The sequence below is a fragment of the Fistularia commersonii genome, chromosome 10 (genome assembly GCF_037954325.1).
Source record: "Fistularia commersonii isolate RoL2024-O1a breed Wild chromosome 10, RoL_Fcom_v1.0, whole genome shotgun sequence".
Taxonomy (NCBI): Eukaryota; Metazoa; Chordata; class Actinopteri; order Syngnathiformes; family Fistulariidae; genus Fistularia; species Fistularia commersonii.
This window is the reverse complement of record NC_141293.1, coordinates 9,171,798-9,194,681: the sequence shown is the minus strand read 5'-3', so window position 1 is coordinate 9,194,681 and position 22,884 is coordinate 9,171,798. Positions and strand designations below refer to the sequence as shown.

The window sequence follows — 22,884 nt, the reverse complement described above, 5'->3', positions numbered from 1 at the left end:
GGCATTAACCCATGAATTTCCCCTCAGCGATGGCTGAAGGCCTCGGAGCCGCAGTGTCAGACTCAATCTCCGCCGGGGCTTAGATGCGCTTTTTTATCCACCGCTGATCTCCCTCGCCAAAGGTGCCCTCTACGTTGTTTTCATCGCTTACCGGTTTCAATTTGACCGGCGTGATAATCAATTGATTTCATGATCATTGGGCGCACGCAAAGGGTCATCTCATCAAGGACACTCACCTTTTAGATGTGATATTTTAGAAACAGTACAGATTAGATTTTGTGCAGAGCAATGGGGTTTCGTTCTCCTGTGAAAGCGCCGAACTGCGCATTGGTAGAACCTTCTGATCGATTTCTCAATCAGACCGTGGCAGATCAATTGTTTTATATGAAAAGATCTGATCCGTCTGTTTTATTTATATTCCCATTTAGACACCACCATTGTTTACAATTTGCTATTTGGTTAAATGTGGGTTGTGAAGTCCAGTGGTGGCCATTTGATTTAGAGCTGTTGTTACTGACTAACCGTGTTATAACATCTCCCAAATATTAACGTGGACAAAATTAGTCATTGTGTTTGTTGCTTTGGATGATAAAATAATTATTTGTAAATTATTTGTTTTGTTTTTTTATGTTTGAATTTTTTGAAACTGCACCAATGAGCTCTGGTGTGAAAACATCTGACTCATCCACTCGCACATTTCTTGAATACTAAATCTTAACTGTTTTATTCCCCGTAAGCAGTTATCAGCTGAGAATCGGTCCAGCTCTATTTTACGTGGATCGAGGATTTTTCGGGGGGGGGGAATTAATCTGCTCAAATGTCCATTACAAATAAATCCAAGCTGAAAGTGACACCATTACTTTTCATGAGCCCTACATATTAATGGATGGATACTCGGATCAGATTGTAATTACAGTTTCACAGCTGCCCGCTGTTACTGATGCCAAGTGTTTCCTCATTCGGCTTAAAAATGGAGCGATGAATTTCAAAGTGGACGAAAAAGGTAATAGTCTTGACCCCCGAGGACCCGATATATCTGGAAAGACAAGCGAGCAGCATTCAGCCCCGCCTCGCTGGGGGAAATGAAGCACGGGTTTCTCCTTACGTCCCAGACAAGTGGAGGGACAATGAGCCACAAGCAGAAGCATTAGGGCTATTACCTATTGAAATTTTTATTTTCCACCATTTTTACTTAGAAAAAGATGTCTTACAATCTAACCTGAGAACAGTGAGGCCGCTACAGAGAGGAAAGGAAAAAAAAAAGGAAATCTGTTTCTTCTTTTTGCCATTTCAAAAAAAGAGAAATTTGAGGAAAGAACTAGCTGTGAATGACCTTTCGATTGTGAACATCTATTTTCCAAAGGCATTATTTGTGTCTTCACATTCTCTGCTCTCCTCCCACTGAGGTGTAAAAAAAAAAAAAAAAGAAAATCCTACAGCAAAACATCTATGGGTGCAGAGCCCTGGTTTGATAGATCAGACACTTTTGCTCTGCATATCAGGGTTGAGTGTAACAGCATCAGCACTTTCAAAGCAAGAGCTGTTCCAGAGCACTCCAGAGTCAGATATTAAACCGTGAGGGTCTGGCCCCGATTCTCCAGTGGGGGGTCGAAGGAGTTACTTTTGCTTTGCTGGGATCCTGAGGTGCTGACACAAGGAGAGGCAATCGCTCCAATACCCAGCTTTGAAGCATGACATTTTTTTTTTTTTGTGTGTTTTTGTTTTTTTTAAAACCTCTTTTGCATCATGCCCACCAACCCCCGAGTGAAAACCAACGTACATCATGTATATTCATTCACAAAAAAACACAGCAGTGTCAGTGTTATTTTTTTGGAGAATATTTTTTCCCACTTTTCTTGTTTTTTTTTTTTTTTAAATTAAGTCTCATCCGCCTGAGCGGGCTGAGGAACGCAGGATCGTTTGCATGTTTCCCGCCATCCGTCTGAGGGACGTGAGTGTGAGGACTGCCCCACATGGCGAACAGGAAGTCTTTGGAGATGCTGCTCCCCGTCACCCCCCCTCCCCCTGCCCCCACCAGCGGTTAAAATCCCACGAAAAGAAGACAAAAAAAGATTTAAATAAAATACCCCTGTTTTTTTTTATACACGGACTGACAAAAAGTTTCAATTGGCAATGCACTCCTGTTGCGCTTCGAAGAACTGGTTTTCTTCGTCAGTCATCCTCCTGGTTAAGCCAATGCCCAACAGTTCAACTTATCCACCGTTTAGTCCAAACCACCCTGAAAGATTGCACACACTTCATAGCAGTTGTTATGACAAAAAAAAACAAAACAAACAAAATAAGGCCAGCGTTAAAGTTAATGAGTTATTGATCGTTTTACTCCTTAAGATAATCTGCTCTAACATTCTGTAACATTTGGATTAAAAGACAGAGTTACATAAATCAAGCCAGAGCAACAGACAGCGTAGCTCCTTGTTTGTCTTTGGATGTACGTAAGCCAGGTCACCTCGTTTTCCTTCCTGTGCATTCTGTTTTATTTTTTGTCACTTACAACAGACCCTCCTTGGGGTGGAGGGGTTCTTGTGTAACCGGTCTTCGCGGTTCCTGTCAGCGGGCGGACTAATAAATTAAAAGCAGCTAAAAATAATATTACAAAATCCAAAAAGCATGAGCTAAGTCAAAACGAATTATCAGGGAAGTAGGTGTTGGTGGTGGTTTGTGGGGAGGGAAAAAAATAAACCACACAAAAAAATAATAATATAAGACATACAGAAATAAAATGAAATGAGGGGGGAGGGGAAAAAAAAAAAAAAAACAGTCTTTGAGCGAGGCTACATGTGTACGGAAGAAGGGTGGAGTTCAGTGGAGGTCGGTACTGGTCGGGCACGCTGATGCCGAGGAGCACCTTTTCTCTGCCGTGTGTCTACTTGGTTGTACTGGGAGTTTATCATTGGGAATTAAACAGTCAGGTGCAGCCGCAGTAGGCCGGTGAAGGGTTTGTCTCCTGGAACCCGGAGAAGGACACGTTCAGTAAAGAGACTGATTCTTCGCAAGTTTGCCTCCGCCGCCGCCCTCTCGCCCCGCCTCCGTTCCCCCACAGTGTTGCTTCTGTGTCTTGGAGTATCGTTCATCCAAGCCCGTCTTTCTCCCCTCTCTGTCACTGAGGCGGCGTCTCTCCGACCATCTCGATGCCATGCTGCTGTAGCTGCGCTCGGAGCAGGGCGTTCTCGTTCTTCAGCTCCTCGATCTGGGAAGCAGGAGTAACGAGGCAAACTAATTATCGGGCAAGACATCGGCACTGAAGACGTACTCAAACCAGTTGTGTCAGCACAGTGTTACCGAGCACTGTGGAAATCTCTGCGTTCAAAAACAATGTAAATTAATAGCATGAAGTATTTCTAAGGAAAAGAAATCCTCAAGTGGGGCAAATGCTTTGTTTGTTATTTTGACTGTATAAACGATTCAAGTCGTTACTTTTAAAACAATATGACTATTACATTGCTCTCTACTGATCGCCCTTGATTCTGGACATGTATGGTTTTTACCAGACAGGAAGAGGGCAACAATTATAATTTGAAAGTAGCATAAGCCATCACATCGTGGAATATGTCTGCCAAATATGTAGCAGTGGTTGGTTAAAACAGCAGGGTCAAACTTGCGCCTTAAATTGATTGACGTCTGGTTGAACCTCAATGGGCGTCCCTTGGGGCATTAAAGAGATATTCACAAAGTCTCCAACGCCAACGGGATAGTCAAATCCTGAGGTGTTCAACTTCCCCGGTGGGTGACTGAAACCCGCCGCCCTCCCAGGGATGACGATACTGAGCTTTTTCAAACATCTGAATATGAATATGCCGCCGAATGCCTGGAAGGCTTGAGATTCGACGTGGCGCCACGGCGGCCTTGGAGCTGCCGGATTTCACAATACTTTTGGGTCCATTAGTATGCAGTTTGTTCTTGAGTATCTTTATTCCCACAGTCTCGCGAAGCGTCGATTTCAGGTAACTGAACCCTTTGATCCTCTTTGTCAGGCTGTGATGAGGGGCGATGCAGACGGGTATCCCTCCGGATTTGTTTTGGAGAAACGAAGATACATACGAAGCGGGGGCTGGATTTTAACGCTCGAATGAAAAGGATGCCGCGGCGCATTCTGAGAGCAAACTTTTATCTATATAATGCACTTTTTTTTTTTGTCCGTGAGCTTTTTCTGGAAACTTCACTTTTGTAGAAATAAAGAAATAAGTCAGCTGGAATGTTTGCCTGATAGTCCCACCTGCTGCCTGCACAGCTCATTGTCCACCTGTATCCTCTCGACTTCCTTCAGACTCTCCTGCAGCCGCTGGTTGCTTTGCCGCAGCTCGCGAATGTAGTCGCACGCCTTGGACAGGATTCCCCCTTTGCTCTGGAAGGACAGATTTTTCAGTCAAGACTGGCCAATCGCCACCGTCGGGGGATATGTCCACAAGCGTCAGCTTACTGCTCCGGTCTTGGTGCTGTCCATACTGCAGTCGGGGATGATTTTGGAGAGGGTCACAATCCAGTTGTTGATTTTGTCTCTTCGCCGCCTCTCGACTAAAAAAAAAAAAAAATATATATATGAGACAGTTCAAAAACCTATTGTCTATCGACTGAGACCAGGATTTTGATTCTTCTGGTTTTGCTTCAGCATATCTTGTCTTTACAATTAAGCAGCCTCTACTTTCTGCCCAACTTTAACAGCTAAACAGCAGCCTCTAGTGGCCCTTTTTGACAATAGGCTGGAAGAATGTCCTTTCAAAAGCAACAAAAACTGACTATGTCTAGGCACCACGCCGTATTGTGTTGCGCTGACAAAAATCGAATCCTAAAATCATGGCTAATTACAAACCTTCATTGTGCTGCGCTCTCCTCCTTTCATCTCGTGGTGTTCGGGGTCCGTCCATTTTCCTTCAGACGAGAAAAGGAAAGTGTTTTCAATGCGCAGTGGCGACATCTCCCATCTGTGACACAATCAGGCACCAATCCAATACAAGTCCCTGAATCCATATAATCCCGGGGCCTATTATACACTGCTCTTCGTTGCTATCTTTACATTGGCGGCATGTGGGGCGACAGCGGATGCCGCCTGCTTTTTTTTTTTCCTTTCTTTCTTTTTTTCTTTCTTTAAAAGAAAAAGAAGCCTAAAGTTGTGTGGACGCACATCTGTAGTTCAGTCGGCCCCGAGACAGGAATACCAAGATCCAATTCTGGCCTTTCTTGGTACTTCCCATACAAGGTGTAGCCCCCGGGGGAGCACACCAATTCTTCTTCTTATTATTATTCTGTAAAAATTACAGCACTGTGGAAAAGCAGATGCTGTCTATTCGAGTCTGGGCTTTCGGCTAATGCGACAACCGCCTCTTGTCCCCGTGTCTTCCCTGAGGTATTCAGTTAATTAAGTCCCTCAGACATGGCAGGGAGAATTACTCAACCACCCACCATTGCATGAACACACTCGCATATATTAAATGGCCTAAATTTCAGCTAGTCTCCATTCAGACTGATGAAGGGGAGAATCAGCATCTCAATTACCAATACTAGGATTAACGGCACATTGACATAAAAACTTATGGTAACTAACAATGTTTCTCTCAAGAGGGCGATTACTTTGATTCCTGATTGGTTGTGTGAGGGTCCTGAACACAACTGAAGCCTTTTCACGCGCAAAATCAAAACAAATATTACACTTGCTAATTTTATTCGTTTAAAGTCAACTTTTTAAAAAGAGGTCTATATCAGGTCATTTATTTTACATTTTTCTGTCATATTAAGTTTGATTTCAAGTCCAGTTCCATCAGCGAATCCAAATTTTTGAATTGCTGACATTCGATGATCTAATATCAGTCAAATATTAATTCGCATACCGCCAACCCCCTGAGATGGACAATACTTAAAGGTAAAACAATTTCGCTTTCAAAAGATCAATGGAATTTGTATTTGGGCATCACTCGTGGCTACTGTTAAGCAGTTACATGAAAAAAACTGCGTTCCTTCCCGTCTGTCCCTACAACACATCGTAATTCCACAGCGCTGTGTGTGACCCGGCAACACGACTCTGCCTGCTGACAAGTTGGTTTGACTCGAGCTGCAGTAGCTTTTGTATCTCAACACATCTTAATGGGATTTAAACAGTATAATGGCTTTGGCGCTGCTCTTAGGTACCGTAAAATAAGTAAAAGTGCAGTCTTTTGAGGGACATGTTTAAGCCTTTTCACAACTTCCCCCGGCTCAAATCATCCCGGTTATTTGTGGGGAGGGATCCGGAGAGCTGGCCGGTTGCTTACCCCCCAACTTAAGTGATTTATCCCAAACATTTCAAATGTGGGTATCACAGGTTTATAGCGACCGATATAGATGGAGATAGCACATAAAAAGAGCTGCTCCTCCTCTGGATGAGTACCATCGACGACGGTGGATCTCTCTGGCAACAGTTCTCACTGGCTATAAATATTTCTGTCATACTACATTGACCAATAGAGCTGGGAAATATATATATATATATATATATATATATATATATATATATATATATATATATATATATATATATATGAATGATGATTCTGCGATACTACAGCTTTGAGGGTGTTTTTTTTTTTTTTTTGAAACCCAAGATCTGTGATTTTTTATTTGTTTTAGGTTTTGAGGTGGTGACTGTAATCTTTTTTTTTCTATTAGCAAATTTTCCCATCTCCTCATCTACATCACTAAATAATTTAAATAATTAAACAAAAAAAAAAAGGCATGAGTGATTTATCAAAAGACTAACCACTGGGAGAAATCAAGAACATTATCTAAAATGTCAGTATCACCTTAATAAAGTTAGCAAGTAATTAGCTGGAATAGCACCTCAAGAAAGGGCTAGCTGAAGGAAGTTACCCAAAAATAAGCATGAAATTACAGAAAAACCCATCAAGGGATTCTTTTGTTTAAAAAATCGATCAGAAATACAGAAAAACAAGGCATTAGGTGAAAATCAGCTATGGGATCACAATCAGTGGGTAGCTGCCTAAAGAGGATTGTCAGATCAAATTTTGCCACAATGTGTTTTAAGAAAAATTCCTTTGTATTGGAACATGCATTTCCCCACCTCAGCGTCCTGATAAGTCAAACTGAGCTGAATATTGTGATACTCGTTTTCCTTTACGTATCGCCCAGCCCTATTATGAAGCCTTTTAAAATGAAACTAATGTCAGTCTGTGGAGAAGGAAAAAAAAAATAGTCTGAGCAAAACCACAGACGCAGGATGCGTTTCCATGGTGACTCCACATCTACATTCTAACGGACACAGTTTGGTTACAAGCACAACTAAAGTACAGCAGATCGGGGCTGGCGCTGGAGGATCCTTAAATCTGCGCCTCCCACATCAAAAGGGGGGAGAATCAGCGAAGGGGAGTTACGGGAAGGGAGGAGTGGAGAGGAAGGCAGAGGTTTGAGTGCTGCTTTTTTTCTTTTCCTTTCTTGTGATCTAATTTGATTAGTTCATTTGCTGCAAAAGAAAAAAAAACAAAATGTGGGAAAATGTGGAAGCCGTTCCTCACCAGTTTAAACCTTCATGTTGCAGCACCTGGTTTTCATCTCTGCGGACGGCAAATAGTTTTGATTCATTCACATGTCAGGGATATAAGTTACACACTCAACGCCTAGCGGGGCATCACAGCACACACACACACACAGACACACACACACGCGCGTGCACACACACACGCGCGCGCACACACATACATACACTTACACATACACAAACACACACTGCAGATAGAAAGAGACAAAACAGGCAATATTTCAACAAACACAAATACTGCAGCACAGTTTGTTCTTGAATCCTATCTGGTCATCAAGAATCGAAGACCTTTGAGAAATCAGGGGATCTTGAAACCGGCCAGTCATGGTAAATATTTATTTAAAAGAGTAGCTGTGTATCACAATATAGAGATGGCAGTGACAGGCACCTAAATACACCGCAAAACTTACACCAGAAACTTTCTCAATATTCATTTAGAATTTCATTTCATTGCTGTGGTGATTGCTTGGGTGATTATCCGGTAACCTTTTATTCCTTTTAATTAAGATTGGTATTTTGGACTTAATATGCTTGGAGAAAAGGGACAATGACATTATTTTAAAATGTACATACTGTACTGTAAATTATTTCAATTATTTTTACTGATGTTTTTTTTTTTTTCAACAGAAATATAGATGTGATCTTGGAAAAATAATTTCTGGAAGTCTGTACCCCGGGGCTTTATACATTAATAATACGGTCTACCGTCTACATTAATAAATTTAATGATACTGTTTGCTTGCTTGGGACTGGAGGTCTAATTACGACCCTGGCGTCTTTCCTGTTAATTTTATCATATGGAGGATGAAAAGAGGAAAACCCCGCAAAGCAGAAGAAACAGCTGGTAGTCCCAGAGGCCCAATAATTGTAATGCAGGAGGTTTCACAAGTTGGGAGAGTGAAGTGGAGGCCTGGTTTCAAGAGGGGAAAAAAGAAAGACAGCGCTAATTCAATTTGACCACTGGTCATGTGCTCGGAAAACTGCACAAGCAAAAGCAAATGACTGTGGCTTTGCTAAACAAGTGAAAAAAAAAAAAAAACATTGCTACTTGACATTTAAAATACAGAAAATTAAAAAAAAACAAACAGGAGTTTCTGGTACAAAAACAGACTCCAAGAATGTGCCCACATTAGTTTCTAGAATAAATATCCTCTGTGGGCCACAACCAGGACAGCATTTTGCAATTAAAATGATAAGTCAGTCTGTCTTTGCTTAGCTGAGCCTGCTGATTATGTTAATGTCGGCAGTAGCCAGCATGTGGCTACTAGTTGGAGAAGAGTTGAAAATGGATCCCTTTTGAAGCAGAGTTTATAATGATGTGTGTGGTGACTTTTGCAGATAAACAAGACAGGGAAATATTGGAGCAGAGGGAATAAACCACCGACTAGAATGTCAGGAGAAGACAGTCTTCTCCTGACAAAAAAATAAAATCAGAGAAAGAAAAGGGACAAAAAAAAGTAAAGCATATTATTAGTTTTGGTCTGATTTTCTCCATACAAACCGAAAGATCCCTGATATTTCACTTCCTGCCTCCTCCGTCCTTCAGTGAAATTAACCACCTTTCGCTCACTCATATTAAATCTTGTGTAACTCATGACGCCTGAGCAGAAATACCAACCTCTACTTGTTGTTGCTGCTCTGGGGGAGGGGGAGGGGGGGTTATCTGATAGAGATAGTACTCACGCTGGGTAGGACTGTGTGCGGGGGGCGATGGTCCGCTGTGTTCCTGTTTGGATGACATCAGGCGGGGTCATCATCACGTAGAACTGACCTGTGGAAGCAGGGCAAGCGGTCTTGGGTCATCACTTCTCGGGACAATTTGTCACATATTTTTTAACCTCTAGTCGATTTCTTACGGACATCCACAACATTTCATTTTTTAAAAAAAAGGGAGCCTCAAAAATGGAGGAATCCTAATGATAAATATGAAAAATGAAAATGATGAGGCTGACCGCAGCCACGTACACAGTCCTTTGATCGCGAGGGGAGGGCGGTGTGAGAGGCTTGCTCCGCCTAAACCCTGGAGAGCTCTCCTTAACTGGCTTGTCATGCTGGTTTACATAGCCCCCGGGTGAACATGAGAGGGAGATGGAAGCTATCTCCCTCTTGCACGGCCTTGCTTTACACTCTTTACACTAACGGTAAAGTAAAACAAGGTCTCTCCATCCTGTACCGTGCTAAAAGTTAGGGGCCCTTCACTCAGAACAACCCGAATATTGAAATGGCAGCAAGTCTACGTTAAAACACATCTGGTCAACGCGATGCTTGGTTTGGTCAAATGCGTCTCCGGTGGAATATTATAATCAGTCTCAATCTCCACCGGCCAGAAACACCTCAGAAAGCTTCATTGATTATTTGTTATCGTGCAATGCAGGTCTGTAATACATGGTAATATTTGATGCAATGATTGTTATCCTGGTTACCCTGATCTGTATGAAATTAAATTGTGTACTGAGTACACTCTTGAGGGCTTGGATAGATTTTTGGCTGCTTTGTTTGGCTGACGGGCTGGTTTGCAGACACGCTCTCAGCAGAAGCGGTGTAAAAAAAGGAATACACCTAACAAAAAAACAAAGCTGCATCCACGGACCACTTGCAACTGCTCCACTACTCCAACAAGCTTCCAGACAGCGTGTCCAAGAGCACAGGGGATTCTAAGAGGAATTTCAGTAACCATGGCCAAAGAACGTTTTCCCTTCGGCGGCTGCTGCAGCACTAGAAGAAAAAACAATGGCAAACACGGGGGGAAATGCAGAGAAACGCTGAGCCTTCTCGTCGAGTGTTTGATGCCAAATTAACCAGATCAGACATCATCGTTTTCAGCCGCTGTGGGTCACAAGATTTGTCATTTGTTCACAGTACAAGAGATGAATGATGCAGTTGGATCGGCTGCTCAGCGCGGTTGGTGGCACTGAGTGTCGTGAGAGGCAAATAGGATCAGTCAGAAACAGTCTCCCTCACGCCGACCCACACTGAACCTTTTATGCTACCACGAGTGATTATTTTCTAAAAAAGTAGCAAACTTTGGTGACGAGAGAAACGGGTTTTAAAAGCCTGTTTGTTTTGTTTGAATATAGAATGGCGAATTATGTGGAAAAATGGCAGCGGGACTGTAAGGCGATGTGCTGGCTCCAGCTTGAAATGTGCAGAATGTCCTGCCATTGAGGAAATTAAAAGTGAAATGCTCTATTAGGTCTTATAAGCTACATTCGTTTTACGGGTAGAAGTGCTTTATTCTCTTTAGATAATTTGTTTTTACGGTTGCTGGCGGGCAAAGTTTCGGGAGAACCTCCGCAAAGGGAAGGGAGAAACTAAATTAGAAAATATGTCCGATTGGGACTGAGACGGGCTTGAGGCTGCGGCCACTTCCGTCAGGTCACCACTACGTGTTGCATTTGGATCCTCGACATTCTGACTTCCCTCTTCTGGATCAGCGGCATAAAACCGTAGGTCAGGGAGGACAGCCACACAGCATGTGGCGAGCCAAAGGACATGTGACATGAAGAAAATAAATATAATAAGTGCAGTTATTTTCACTTGGCCTCTGATAACACACAATTTGTCTTGTGTCACTTTCAAAGACGCGTTATTCAATTTTGATATACATGAACTGAAAACACTGTGCGGTGTAAAGTATATGACTGAAGACTTCTTATTTTTTCCTCCCTACTGACGTCAGCTAACCTTGTGGTGATCACAGTTGAATTTAAGCTGCAGAAAAAGAGCCATTGTCTGCCTCCTCTGCGTGTGTTTTTTTGTTTGTCATGGAAAATAATGTCTAAATTACCTCTGCGGGCCTGCGGTAAGCTTCTACACAAATTAAATGTGAGAACTGGCTCACCTCCCGCTTGTGTGAGCGTGGGGTCCGCGGCGGCCTGCACAGACACAGTGCCGTCACTCACCGCCGTGGCGGGGAAGTAAGCGAAGCGCGTCTCCCCTCCCACTGCCTCGCCCGCTGGGCTTCCACCATTACTGAAAGGGTTTTGGATCACAGCCTGCGACAGATAAGAAAGAGACAAAGGAGAGCTTGAGAAAGTTGCAGCAGAGGCAGTCACAGCAGGTAGAAGCACACCTCAGTCTCTGTCAACACTCAATACACCTATCCCCCTTGGACCCCCGAGCAAGCCACAGTGCAGTGTGATGGCCGGGATGAAGAGAGGGAAAAGAAAGCGGTGGTGATCTTGCAGGTGGAGATTATACTGAGACCTGCAGGGCTGTTTAGTGTTTGATAAATTCAACAATTTATTTTGTTGCCGCAGTGAGGAAAATTTTTGTTTTATAATCCAAGTCCATTTATATTTTGACATTAAGGAAGCCCAAAGGTCCAAGAGCTGGTGAAGGTAGGGTCAGGGAGGATGTCAGGTAATTTCTGAGAATATTGATAAAAAGGTATTGCCATAAACAACAAAAAGTCTTTTTGCATTTTTTAAATTTCAGAGAAATCATAAACATATGCAACATTCCTTACAAATTTGTAAGATAGATTTGTTTTGAGCATCAAATGTGGGTGACTGAGGGGAAAAAAATACTATCAATAATTTTGCTTTTGGCATGCTGCAGAAATGCAATCAGGCTTTAGGGACGGGAATTTAATATGGTCTTGTTAATGTCTGACACCGGCTGAAGTGGCGCGTTGGAACAGTCGACCAATTCGAAAATTACCAGGAAAGCGAGCAAAAGGGGCAGTGCAAACATTTTATTAGTTTATATTAGCACAGTATTACATTATTCCTCGGGTCAGGGGGGCCCTGATGTTGTATGTCTCTCCATATGCAGGGTCTCATACATTTTCCGCATCATTGATGTCCCTGCAACCCTCCCACACCCAAAACTTGAAGAGACACAAGTTGATTTTTGGATGTATTGTATTTTATTTTATGCATTGTATTTTATTCAGATTTCTCACTGGTCAAGTTCTTCCCCTTTTTGATTTTAAATCAGTGATATGCATATGAAAACTCCTAACCATTTCCAAGCTTGGAAACTACAGGCACAGACTTTTTTTATGAGAAGCATTTAAGTGAGGAGCTGTAGCAGCAACCTGCTATCATTTGTTTTATATTTAGAATGCAAAACAAGAGCTAACAGTCAGCATGGAAATGTAGAAAGTATACTGTGAAACTAATGCATTCACTTCTACACATTCCAATATTTTACCAGTGACCTGCAAAAGTGGATTTCTTTTTCGACAACATAGTTGATTATTGCAGTTGAATTACAGGAAGCAGCTTCACTGACTCTAAAGTGTGATACACATTTCAATAGTGCCACTTTGTAATATTGAGAAAATGAGTCACCTACCAGTATGATCGGGGCACGCAAAGACACACAGGCATACACACGGACAAGTTAAGAGTGAGTTACTACGATCAGCCTGAAAACAGCCTAAAGTTGAGAAAATACAAGAAATGATTTGAAGCTGCTCGTCATAACGGTTTGTTTTTCTCAAACTGAAAATTCATTTATTAATCATTGCAGGTGATATTTAAGTTATTGTTAAGCTCACTGATGTCTAATTATAAAAAGACATGTTTAAATGTTGGCCATGGTAATCTCTGCTGATAAAGGCCCGTACAACACAGCACATGGACTTAATTCTGCACCGACTGTATTTCAAACAAGTAACAAAAGAAAATCAGAGGCTCACAAATATGCACCACTGTCCATGCAGCTTTGCTACATGGAGAGAATGACGCAGTTTAATTGATTATTACAGGGGAGCGTATCTTTCTATGGCAGAACCCCGCTCAGTTCAGCAATCTGTTTATCAAACCAGGAAGGCAATTCTATTGTTTTTTTTCAATGCACCTGTAATTATGGGAGATATTAGTCACACTCTTTGCCCTTTGTAGTTTGTTTTTTAACCCCTTCGGTGTTCTTTGAATTTCACATAAAATGATTCAGATTTCTGAACAAAAAGAAACAAAAGGTGTATCTTCTGGTCATTAAAAACGTCTTTTCTGTAACAGTGTTGAACCTATGGGTCAGTCACACAGGGATGTATTAGAGGTTATAGCAGTGCTGCATGCCCCACCATCTGTTTGTTTCCATCCATGCTGTTTGTTAGTGTATTCACAGTTGTAATAATTAAGAGACCGTCATGTTACTGCGGGCTGAGATGACAAAATGGAAGTCATCTGCTTCTGGACCATTGATCAGAGCAATGGTCGTGAAGCAGACGGCGCTATCTGTTTCACATGCTTTTAATAGCACTTGGACAACATCAACGTTTAAAAGTGTCAGCACCGTCTCAAGTCTATGCTTGTTAGCAGGATACAGCAACTTTTGGGTAAGTTTTTTCAAAAGAAAATGGTGAAAAAACAACATGCCTTATTTTAGCATAGTGCAATTTGTTTCAATTAATTTACAAAAATAGATAAGACACTCTGGTACCTGGGCTACAGCCTGAGGAGCTCCAGTGAAAGCAGCCGTGGAAACAACGCTTACTGCTCCTCCTCCGTCATCTCGACCCTCAAGGTTCTGGTCAGTCACCTGAACAACGCGATAGGTCACCTGCAGGTTGAAGAGGAAAAAAGAAGATGAGGGAAAATCAACCTAAGAAACTTGCTATCAAAACCCTGCAACTAAAACCCTTACCTGACTCGTAGATTTGTTTATCATATCTACTTCTTCTTCTTCAGCCCTGTATGTAACACACTAGCAGTCGTGAATTGATCTGACCATCCCACACAAAACACTTACGCTGCAGAATGTGCCTGATTCGATTTTGAAAACAAGTCAAGAAAATGAGCTTGTTTGTTCCAAGAATGTGTATTTGTATCCCCGCATCATGTGACGCCCCTCCTGACTGACATGTGACAGCGGCCTCATGCCAATCCCAGACCAGACCAGAATCACATGATAAGCGCACGCTCTCCCTGTTTACGCCAAATGAGCCATGTGGCTCTCTGACTTATTAGCCACCCAATGCAAATCATCCAAATGAAGTCAAATCTCTGACACTTTTCTTCATTACTTGATTGTTGTGACCAGCCTATTGTTCACCAATGACCACCGTTGCAGCAAGCACACGCTTCACAAATGTAAACAGTGAATCATGGGACTGAAAAAAAAGGAACAGCCATTCATACCTTCAGGACATATTTTGAAAGAGCAGAAAGTGAGGGCATCCTGAGAAAAGCCTGACAATAACATGCAGTCTCTGTTTATTTCCCTGATTTAAGACGACAACGTTAACACTGAAAAATTACGTACGTGCTGCAATTGAATGGAGCATGTGACTCGAGCAATATGCAATATGAGATGCCATCATTTCCTAAACATGTCTTTCGACCAACACACCTGGGTCATTTATTCTACATGAGAACTAAAATAATTCAAGATTGCTGGGCTGTTGTGGAAAATATGCATCCTCAGGGTCCATAGCCTACTTTTTAAAATCTGTTACAAGCAAAGAAAAAAAATAGTCAGCACTGGGGCAAAAGCTGCAGCACACACAAGAGTATGTTGAAAAGAAAAAAAACAGGATGATTGACAGGATCAAGGCTTTTAGTGAGAGAGAAAAGAGGGCGATCACATTCTTCCTGAATATTAAGGAACGTTAGTTTACTTTAATCCAGTTATTCCACTGTTCTAAGTCTTTCTTTTCCACATTGGTTTCTATGCAGCTACGGCTTCAGTACCAGTCATGTGACCTGAATATTTGATTTACAGCAACAGGAATAACACTTTTTAAATAATGTTATCAACCCAGTACTCAAGCTGGGGTTCAGGTATCTTATTAATGCGTGGGGGGGCTTACCATGATCCCTCGCGGTTTTGAGAAACACACATGAACTTAAGCAGTTGGTAGTTGTTTTGCTAGTTTTTAGATGATTCATAATGAAATACAGCATTGACTCTTTCCTGCAGTTCCAGACAACTTAAGCCTTTGTGATTTGCCAGTAAAATGCAAGTATCATACATAGTGTCGACATTCCGGCCATACTTACTTGGCCACCCTCGGTGCGGAACTGGTACTGTATGTTATGATCCCCAAATGCTGCAGCCTGCTGAACACTGGCTATTGTAACAGCCGTCTGCTCGTCACCGGTTCCGTCTCAAAATAAATTGACAAAAAAAAAAAAAAAAAAAGAAACACAAACTGAAAGTTACATAGTGAAGGAAACAAAGTAAATCTCATACAAAAACCTGGTTTTAATACAAGTCCTTAGTAATATGATCACAGATGGACATCCCTGACAGGAAACACAAACACACAAACACACACACACACATACAGATCTAATGGCGAGTTGGGCTGGGCCGCCATGAATGGTCACCCAGTCAACTCAAGTCAAATTCAAGTTTAATTACATTCCGATGGCAGCCAATTATCATTATAAAATAGTCCAGTGTAAAATGTATGATTTAGTATACATGATCACATCTATAATGTTAGTGTTTCATCTTGTAATTGACGGGACACAGAAATATTACCACCTCTCACATTCAGGAAAAAAAGACTAAAGACACACACCGTCTTTCCTCTCTAGTTAAAACATAACATAATGCATACAGTATTCCAAGTGCACTAGTCAATTTGAAAATTCCAAATGGAATCAGGCCATTTTCTCCTGTAGTGTTGGGTCACGGTGCAGTTCACCGTATGAGATGATTTATGTGAATATAAATTCACTAACTTTCAATTTGTGTGGCATCACTGAGGGGAAAAAAACCCCTTGACACAATTTTTTTTACCAATAATGAAAATATAATGGAATTTGTTTCTTAAATTATGAATTCACAGTTATTTATAGGAGATAATTGACATGATTATTTTGTGGTGTTCCATGCAGGCAAATGATCAAACTAATGTTTTCTTGAATTCTGTGGGACACAGTGTGAAAGGTGTATGTTTGTGATGCAAACTAAAATATAAATGTGTGTTTATGTGTTGAAATTTTATGTACTATCTCTTCTACCAAATATTGTGTATATCTCACAATATTTGCAAGTTTAAAAAGGCAGTCCACCAGACTTGGAGAAGGTCTAAATGCACAAGTATTGTACTCTGTAACTTGGATTTCATTGCTGTTTCCTCGGTGTATTAGCAGGGTTACATCGGAAACTGGAACTGCAGGTCTGCACAATGGGTAACAGATCCGGCAGTTTAAAACGATCGAGTGTTTCGTTTTCGTCTATATTTTTTATTGCAATAGTTTCAACATGATCGGCCATATGACATAGGAATTGGTGTGTATTAGCGTGAGGGATCTGTATAGACGTGACATGATGGTTGTTGTTACGGATTTGCACGTAGAACAGCGGTCGGAATCGAAACGCTAACGTTGTGTTTAAAGCCACTTAACTTGTCAATTGTATTGAGGTCAAGATATATTATATAACTGTTATTAAAGACGTTTCCCGAGTAGTACGTGGCGAGAAGGAGCGGCTGATAAATGTAAAAAACACTTACCGTCAGACGCCTGGACAACCTCTTCTTCTTGCTTTTCTTGGCTGCGAACGAAAAACAAACATATTTCACGTCGCCTGCGAAAGTTGTTTAAAAATGTAAATCGTGAGAAAGTAAAAGAGACCACTAAACATTGATAACATCACTATGCAGGGAAAATATACTTATTAAATATTAATAAGCAAAAAAAAAGATCGTAACGTTCTTGTACTCGGGTTTTCTGGTCACAACACAGTTATTTTGAATTTATGGCTAGCTTAAGGTAAGTTTACCAGCAGTTATCGTGTTGTTTTGACAAACGGACAGGCCTCGGACAACATAAATAAACAAAAATGTCACTTGCAAAGTCGTTCACCTTTCTCGCCGACACACTTTGAATCTTTCGACTAAATTGCTTTTGACATTTTAGATCAGGCCCTTTGTTAGCGTTGGAATCCGGCTACCGTATAGCACCTTGCTAATAGCATGTCTCAGTTAGCCATTTTGACCGATCCCAGTTACCTTGCGCTATCCAGACTCTGTTCGAGCATATCCATCAGGGTTAAAATAAAAAGTGATATTCGGTGTCACAGACGGAGATGGAAGTGCTGATCACGGGAACAAACACTCGGGTCATGTGAGAGAGACAGCCCAGGACACGTGAGGTGCAGCTCGGCGCCGGAGTTAAAATGGAGGCCGCTGGTGCCGCTGGGTGATCCGAGGTGACTCCGCTCGATCAGCTGTCGCGTCGGAGGATTTGCGGCTCCCCCGCGATGCTTGCAACACTTGCTAAGTCGCCGTTTCCAAAACAAAAAAAACGCTTCTGCCGTTACGACTTCGGCTATAGTATACCGGTGTGTGGAATACTGCGATTTTGGAGTTTATGGGTAGGATTCGATCGGTTGCAACAAGACCGGTTGTGTCAGATAAACCGCACAACTCGGTTGTTTGATGCAATAGGGGCATTAATGTTCCATCGAATATAGCGCGATTAGCAACGTTATTGTATCTTTTCTTATATATATATATATACACAGAAAGATCCGATTCCTAATTTAAAACGCGCTTGTTTTGATGTTTGGTGTCTCCTTTTCTTCGATTGTCTTTATTCAGTCCAAATTGCTCTACATTTTAGAGTCAAATTCCAGGAAATACAATGCGAGCTTCCGTAGTGAGGGTAAAAGACCTGTTTAGTTTTGTTTTTTTTCTGACGTTTACTCAATGTCAGAACACTTAGGGAGCGATGTTGTCAACCTAGACTTCATCTGATGTTCGTTTACCTGAATATTTTAGATTGTTAAGGCCCAATCTTGATTGTCATGTGGCTAATCTGTCTTTATATAGGTCAAAAATGGTCCAGATGAGGAAGTAACAGTCATAATAAAGTGGTGCGGCTAGAACTTTGCCCACATTGACCCACCAATGGAGAGCATAATTAAAAATATCCTCTTACATTATAATAGTGACTTATTTTTCATGTTTGTATTTCATGAAGTGGAGAAAAGCAGTGATACACTGAAGAGAACATTGACTGGAAATTTGTCAATGGCATTATCTTAACAGAAATAAGATAAAAACTTGAACTGGTTAATAATTTAAGGAACAAAGCACAAAATATATCAGCGGTAAAGAATATCTAATGCTAAATTAAAATCTAAATAGGTGCAGCAGTGAGGGTTTGTCTTTGACCAAATACTTTTGAAGCTAGTAAATTAACTTTTTCAATCCTCTAAATGTTTCCAATGTCAATATGCCATAGTCATAAGTCATGTCGAGAAGTTATGTTGCTACAGCTGTAATGTTTGCTTTTAAATTTAAATCTATGTAATATACCAATATTGGTGAGAGGTTACAGCGCTGCGGCAGTCTATGCCATTGCCTGTCACTGTATGTCTCAGTGGCATTTATAATTGAAGACATCTGAAGCGTAATAGGGTGAGGTTTTGGAGGTAGGACTACTCATAAGCGTCAATCAACTAGTTTTCGTGAGAACAATGCACTAAATCAGGAGCTACAAATGGTACAACGCTGTGGAATTTTGAACCACTAGAACATCAGTCTTGAGGAAGGAAACTCTGAAACTGTTCTTGGATTGAGTTTTGATTTAGAAGCACCTCCCCAGCCTCTTTCTTAAAATTGCAATATCTTGCATTTGCAAATGTTGAGACTTTGTTGTGAAAAACTTAATTTTTGGTATTATTCACATGGCAAAACATTTAACTGAACCGTCATTAAGCTGGCTGTGAAGGGATGGCCCTATAATTTTTGCCCTGCTCTAATGTTATAGGCCAACATCCAATCATTGTTCACTGAATTTGATTTGAATGATCTGGCTGGAGATTGCAATTAAAGATTAGCTTGTGATGGAACTAGTTTGCAGAGAAAACTAGAATACACATCCGGAGTTAATGTGGAGATCAGTCCAAACTGGGAATGCTTATTAAACTACTGCCCCTGATATGTGCCATTTTTATCTATGGATGATGTAACATGTGGCATCCCATTTTTTTAGTTCCATATCCCTTGTTGCCTCTATGAAGGGGACATATTTCAAGGGCACCCTAAAACAAAAGCAAACAAGTGGAAACAATAACATTTTTTTTAAGTTAAAAAAAGGAATGAAAGGTTGCGAGAGTATTTCCAACACAAGCCACAAGGAGGTGGTATTTAAAAACAGAAGCAGCTCAGTGTCCTCTGCGAAGACTGAGGACAAGATGAAGTGTGGACTGGATATTGTAGTCCAACATCGAACATCTATCTTCTAGCTGTTTACCAGCAGTGAGTATCAGACGCTGGTGGTCAGGAAGGATGCCGTCCTTGTCCTGGATCTTGGCCTTGACATTGTTAATAGTGTCACTCGCCTCCACCTCCAGCGTAATGGTCTTTCCAGTTAGGGTCTTCACAAAGATCTGCTCGCCTCCTCTCAGACAGAGAACAAGATGAAAAGTGTTGACTCCTTCTGAATGTTGTAGTCTGACATAGTGTGGCCATCTTCCAGCTGTTTGCCAGCAAAGATCAGACGCTGCTGATCAGGAGGGATGCCCTCCTTATCCTGGATTTTAGTTTTGACATTCTGGATAGTATCCCTTGGTTCAACTTCCAGTGTGACAGTCTTTCCCGTCAGGTTCTTGACAAAGATTTGCATGCCTCCTCGCAGATTGAGAACAAGATGGAGTGTGGACTCTTTCTGAATGTTATAGTCAGCCAATGTTTGGCTATCTTTCAGCTGTTTACCAGCAAAGATCAGACGCTGCTGGTCAGGGGGGATTCCTTCCTTATCCTGAATTTTGGCTTTCACATTTTCAATGGTGTCTTCTGGATCAACCTCAAGGGTGATGGTTTTTCCAGTGAGAGTCCTCCAAGAAATCTGCATGCCTCCCCTCAAACGCAAAACCAAATGAAGCGTGGACTCCTTCTGGATATTGTAGTCTGACAATGTGCGTCCATCTTCAAGCTGTTTGCCAGCAAAAATCAACCTCTGCTGGTCTCGAGGGATACCCTCCTTATCCTGGATCTTTGTTTTGAGGTTCTCAATAGTGTCACTTGGCTCAAGTCCGACTGTTATTGTTTTGCCTGTCAGGGTCTTCACAAAGATCTGCATGCCTCCTGTTAGACGTAGAACAAGATGAAGTGTGGACTCTTTCTGGACGTTGTAATCCGATATTATGTGGCCGTCCTCCAGCTGTTTACCCGCAAAGATTAGACGCTGCTGGTCAGTAGGGATGCCCTCCATGTCCTGGATCTTGGTTTTAACATTTTCAATGGAGTCACTTGGCTCAACATTTAGGGTGATGGTCTTTCCAGTGAGAGTCTTCACAAAGATCTGCATACCTCCTCTGAGACGGAGGACAAGATGAAGTGTGGACTCCTTCTGGATGTTGTAGTCTGACATTGTGTGACCATCTTCCAGCTGTTTGCCAGCAAAGATTAGACGCTGCTGGTCAGGGGGGATGCCTTCTTTGTCCTGAATCTTAGCCTTAACATTCTCAACAGTGTCAGTTGACTCAAGCTCAAGGGTGATGGTCTTTCCAGTCAGGGTCTTCACAAAGATCTGCATCTGGACACGGGTGAAGAAAGGTTACTTCTACCCCGTTGGAATGACTGTGCTACTCAAAGCTCAAAGTTTGCGTTAGAGAACTAACACACTTAAACCAGAAGTTACACAAGCACCCTAATATGTCATTGGAGTGATGATGTCACGTAATTGCACGAGGCATAGTGCAACCGATAATGCACTGTGATGTTTCAAATCCCATTTCAAAATAAAATACCCAACGAACCATTGCTCTGCCTTGAACTATGTAATACTACATTACTGCTCCTCCAATTATATCACAGGTCCCCTAACTCCTGAATAGATGATGGGAACAACCATTTGATCCCCTTCCACAGTATGTATACATCCTAAGGTCTCCCAACTACTGAATGGATGTGAACAAGCATGTTATCCCCCTCCAAAGTATGTATACATCCTAAGCACGCAAACACACGCACACACACACACTCACATTGAGGGATTTTTCTATATTTACTAAGATCCTTTTCAAAGTAACATCACAGATAATGTCATTTGTTGGTATTCCAACTTTCACCTTCACACTAGAGTGGGCTGGCCTGAGAGTGATTATCTTAAAGAGATGTAAGTCTTCAGAATGCAGTCCTTACTTCGTGTGGAGATAATTTACCATCCCACTGATTTCTGCTGTCGATGTCTAGCCAAATATCAATGTTAAGATAGCTCTAGAGAAATGCACATCCAGAGGAAACTGTGATTGTGTTGGTAGCTTAAAGCCCCTGTTACATGGATATTCAGTGACAGCGCAGGTACATCTCCCCCCTTCATTGACGCTATTTCTACATACTTAGAACTACAGTACATAAGGCCAGTGAATTCCCATCCCAATGTGGAAATAAATACAGCTATTACAGTCTTCTGCCACACAACCACGATGTATAAATAAGACAGTGTCACTCATCAGTCAACTGTTATAATGTTGTTTCTTTTGTCACTCACACAGCTGTTCAGCTATGTTGCTTCACTTGACCCTTGCTAAGATGTAGAAATATCTGTTCCATCATTCATCTATGACCTTTCATACAGATGATGATGTGTGGTAGTTGCATAATTGTAGTGCCTAAAAGCATATTAAAGCTTTGGTTTAAGAGGAATTATAGCATACCTGCAAAGCCCAGTAAAGCATGTTGATTTCAAATTACCTGTGACATCACAGATACTGTGTTCCCCTTTGAGTCATCACAGCCTCGTCTTTCATATTTTAATAGCAGCAACAATCAAGCCTTTGTGATCGTTGCACCAAGGTGGGAAAACGGACACATTCATCCCCTAAACATGATGTAAATTGTATGTGAGAAACATGATGAAACAGGTAGATGCAATAATATGTGCAACATATAACAAAGGTAGGTAAGAGTATGGTCACAGTGCTGTGAGAAACTTGTTTTTCTTAGTGAAGACACCATGACTTGACAAGTGGGTTTGGAAGCAATAAGGACTTGGAAAGAACAGGAAAGGTGGGAGTAACAGAACCAACTGGACTCAATAGGTCATTTTGACAATTGAACACAAGAGGATAGGATTTGTAGGTGTGTGTACAATTTGTGGAAGGAGACTTTAATAAAGCCTCACAGCATTAGAGGCCAAAGAAAATTAGGGGCTTTGCGAAGTATATGTAATGATTCAGAGGAATTTGGAGGGAAAGTCATTTTCCACATGAATAGTAGGAACAACAGACTTGATTACAGGGTCTCATTAAAGTATACATGGGAACTTATTTCTCTTGTAGCGTCACATGTCCACGAGGTGTCTCATCGCTAAGGGCTGTGCCTGACGGCTACTTGCAGAACCCTTGTACCCTCAGTGGTGTGTGACTATATCAGCTATGTTTTTCCCGTGTCCTCTGTGCTACATCGACTGAAATATGCACAA

General features: G+C 41.6%; 2 protein-coding genes across 3 annotated transcripts; both read right to left on the bottom strand.

Moving 5' to 3' along the window:
- Positions 1–1,156: 1,156 nt before the first annotated feature.
- usf2l (upstream transcription factor 2, c-fos interacting-like) lies at positions 1,157–17,687 on the bottom strand. 2 transcript variants are annotated; one of them, XM_086153651.1, is made up of 11 exons: positions 17,460–17,686; positions 16,962–17,002; positions 15,496–15,602; positions 13,937–14,056; positions 11,385–11,538; positions 9,227–9,314; positions 7,521–7,559; positions 4,829–4,887; positions 4,439–4,533; positions 4,235–4,363; positions 1,157–3,208 (listed from the first exon to the last, which is right to left on the bottom strand). In XM_086153651.1, exons 1-11 carry the CDS (start codon positions 17,492–17,494, stop codon positions 3,119–3,121), a joined length of 957 nt encoding a protein of 318 aa, XP_086009777.1. In that variant the 5' UTR covers positions 17,495–17,686; the 3' UTR covers positions 1,157–3,118. The 2 variants fall into 2 exon arrangements, with proteins under 2 accessions (XP_086009777.1, XP_086009778.1); XM_086153652.1 differs by lacking the exon at positions 7,521–7,559 and having other exon boundaries at positions 17,460–17,687.
- A 1,934-nt stretch (positions 17,688–19,621) lies between these two features.
- LOC147230325 (polyubiquitin-like) lies at positions 19,622–20,994 on the bottom strand. The gene is given in 2 exon segments (XM_086153650.1): positions 19,622–19,879; positions 19,882–20,994. Coding segments are annotated over 2 exon segments (1,371 nt in total).
- Between the last annotated feature and the right edge of the window lie 1,890 nt (positions 20,995–22,884).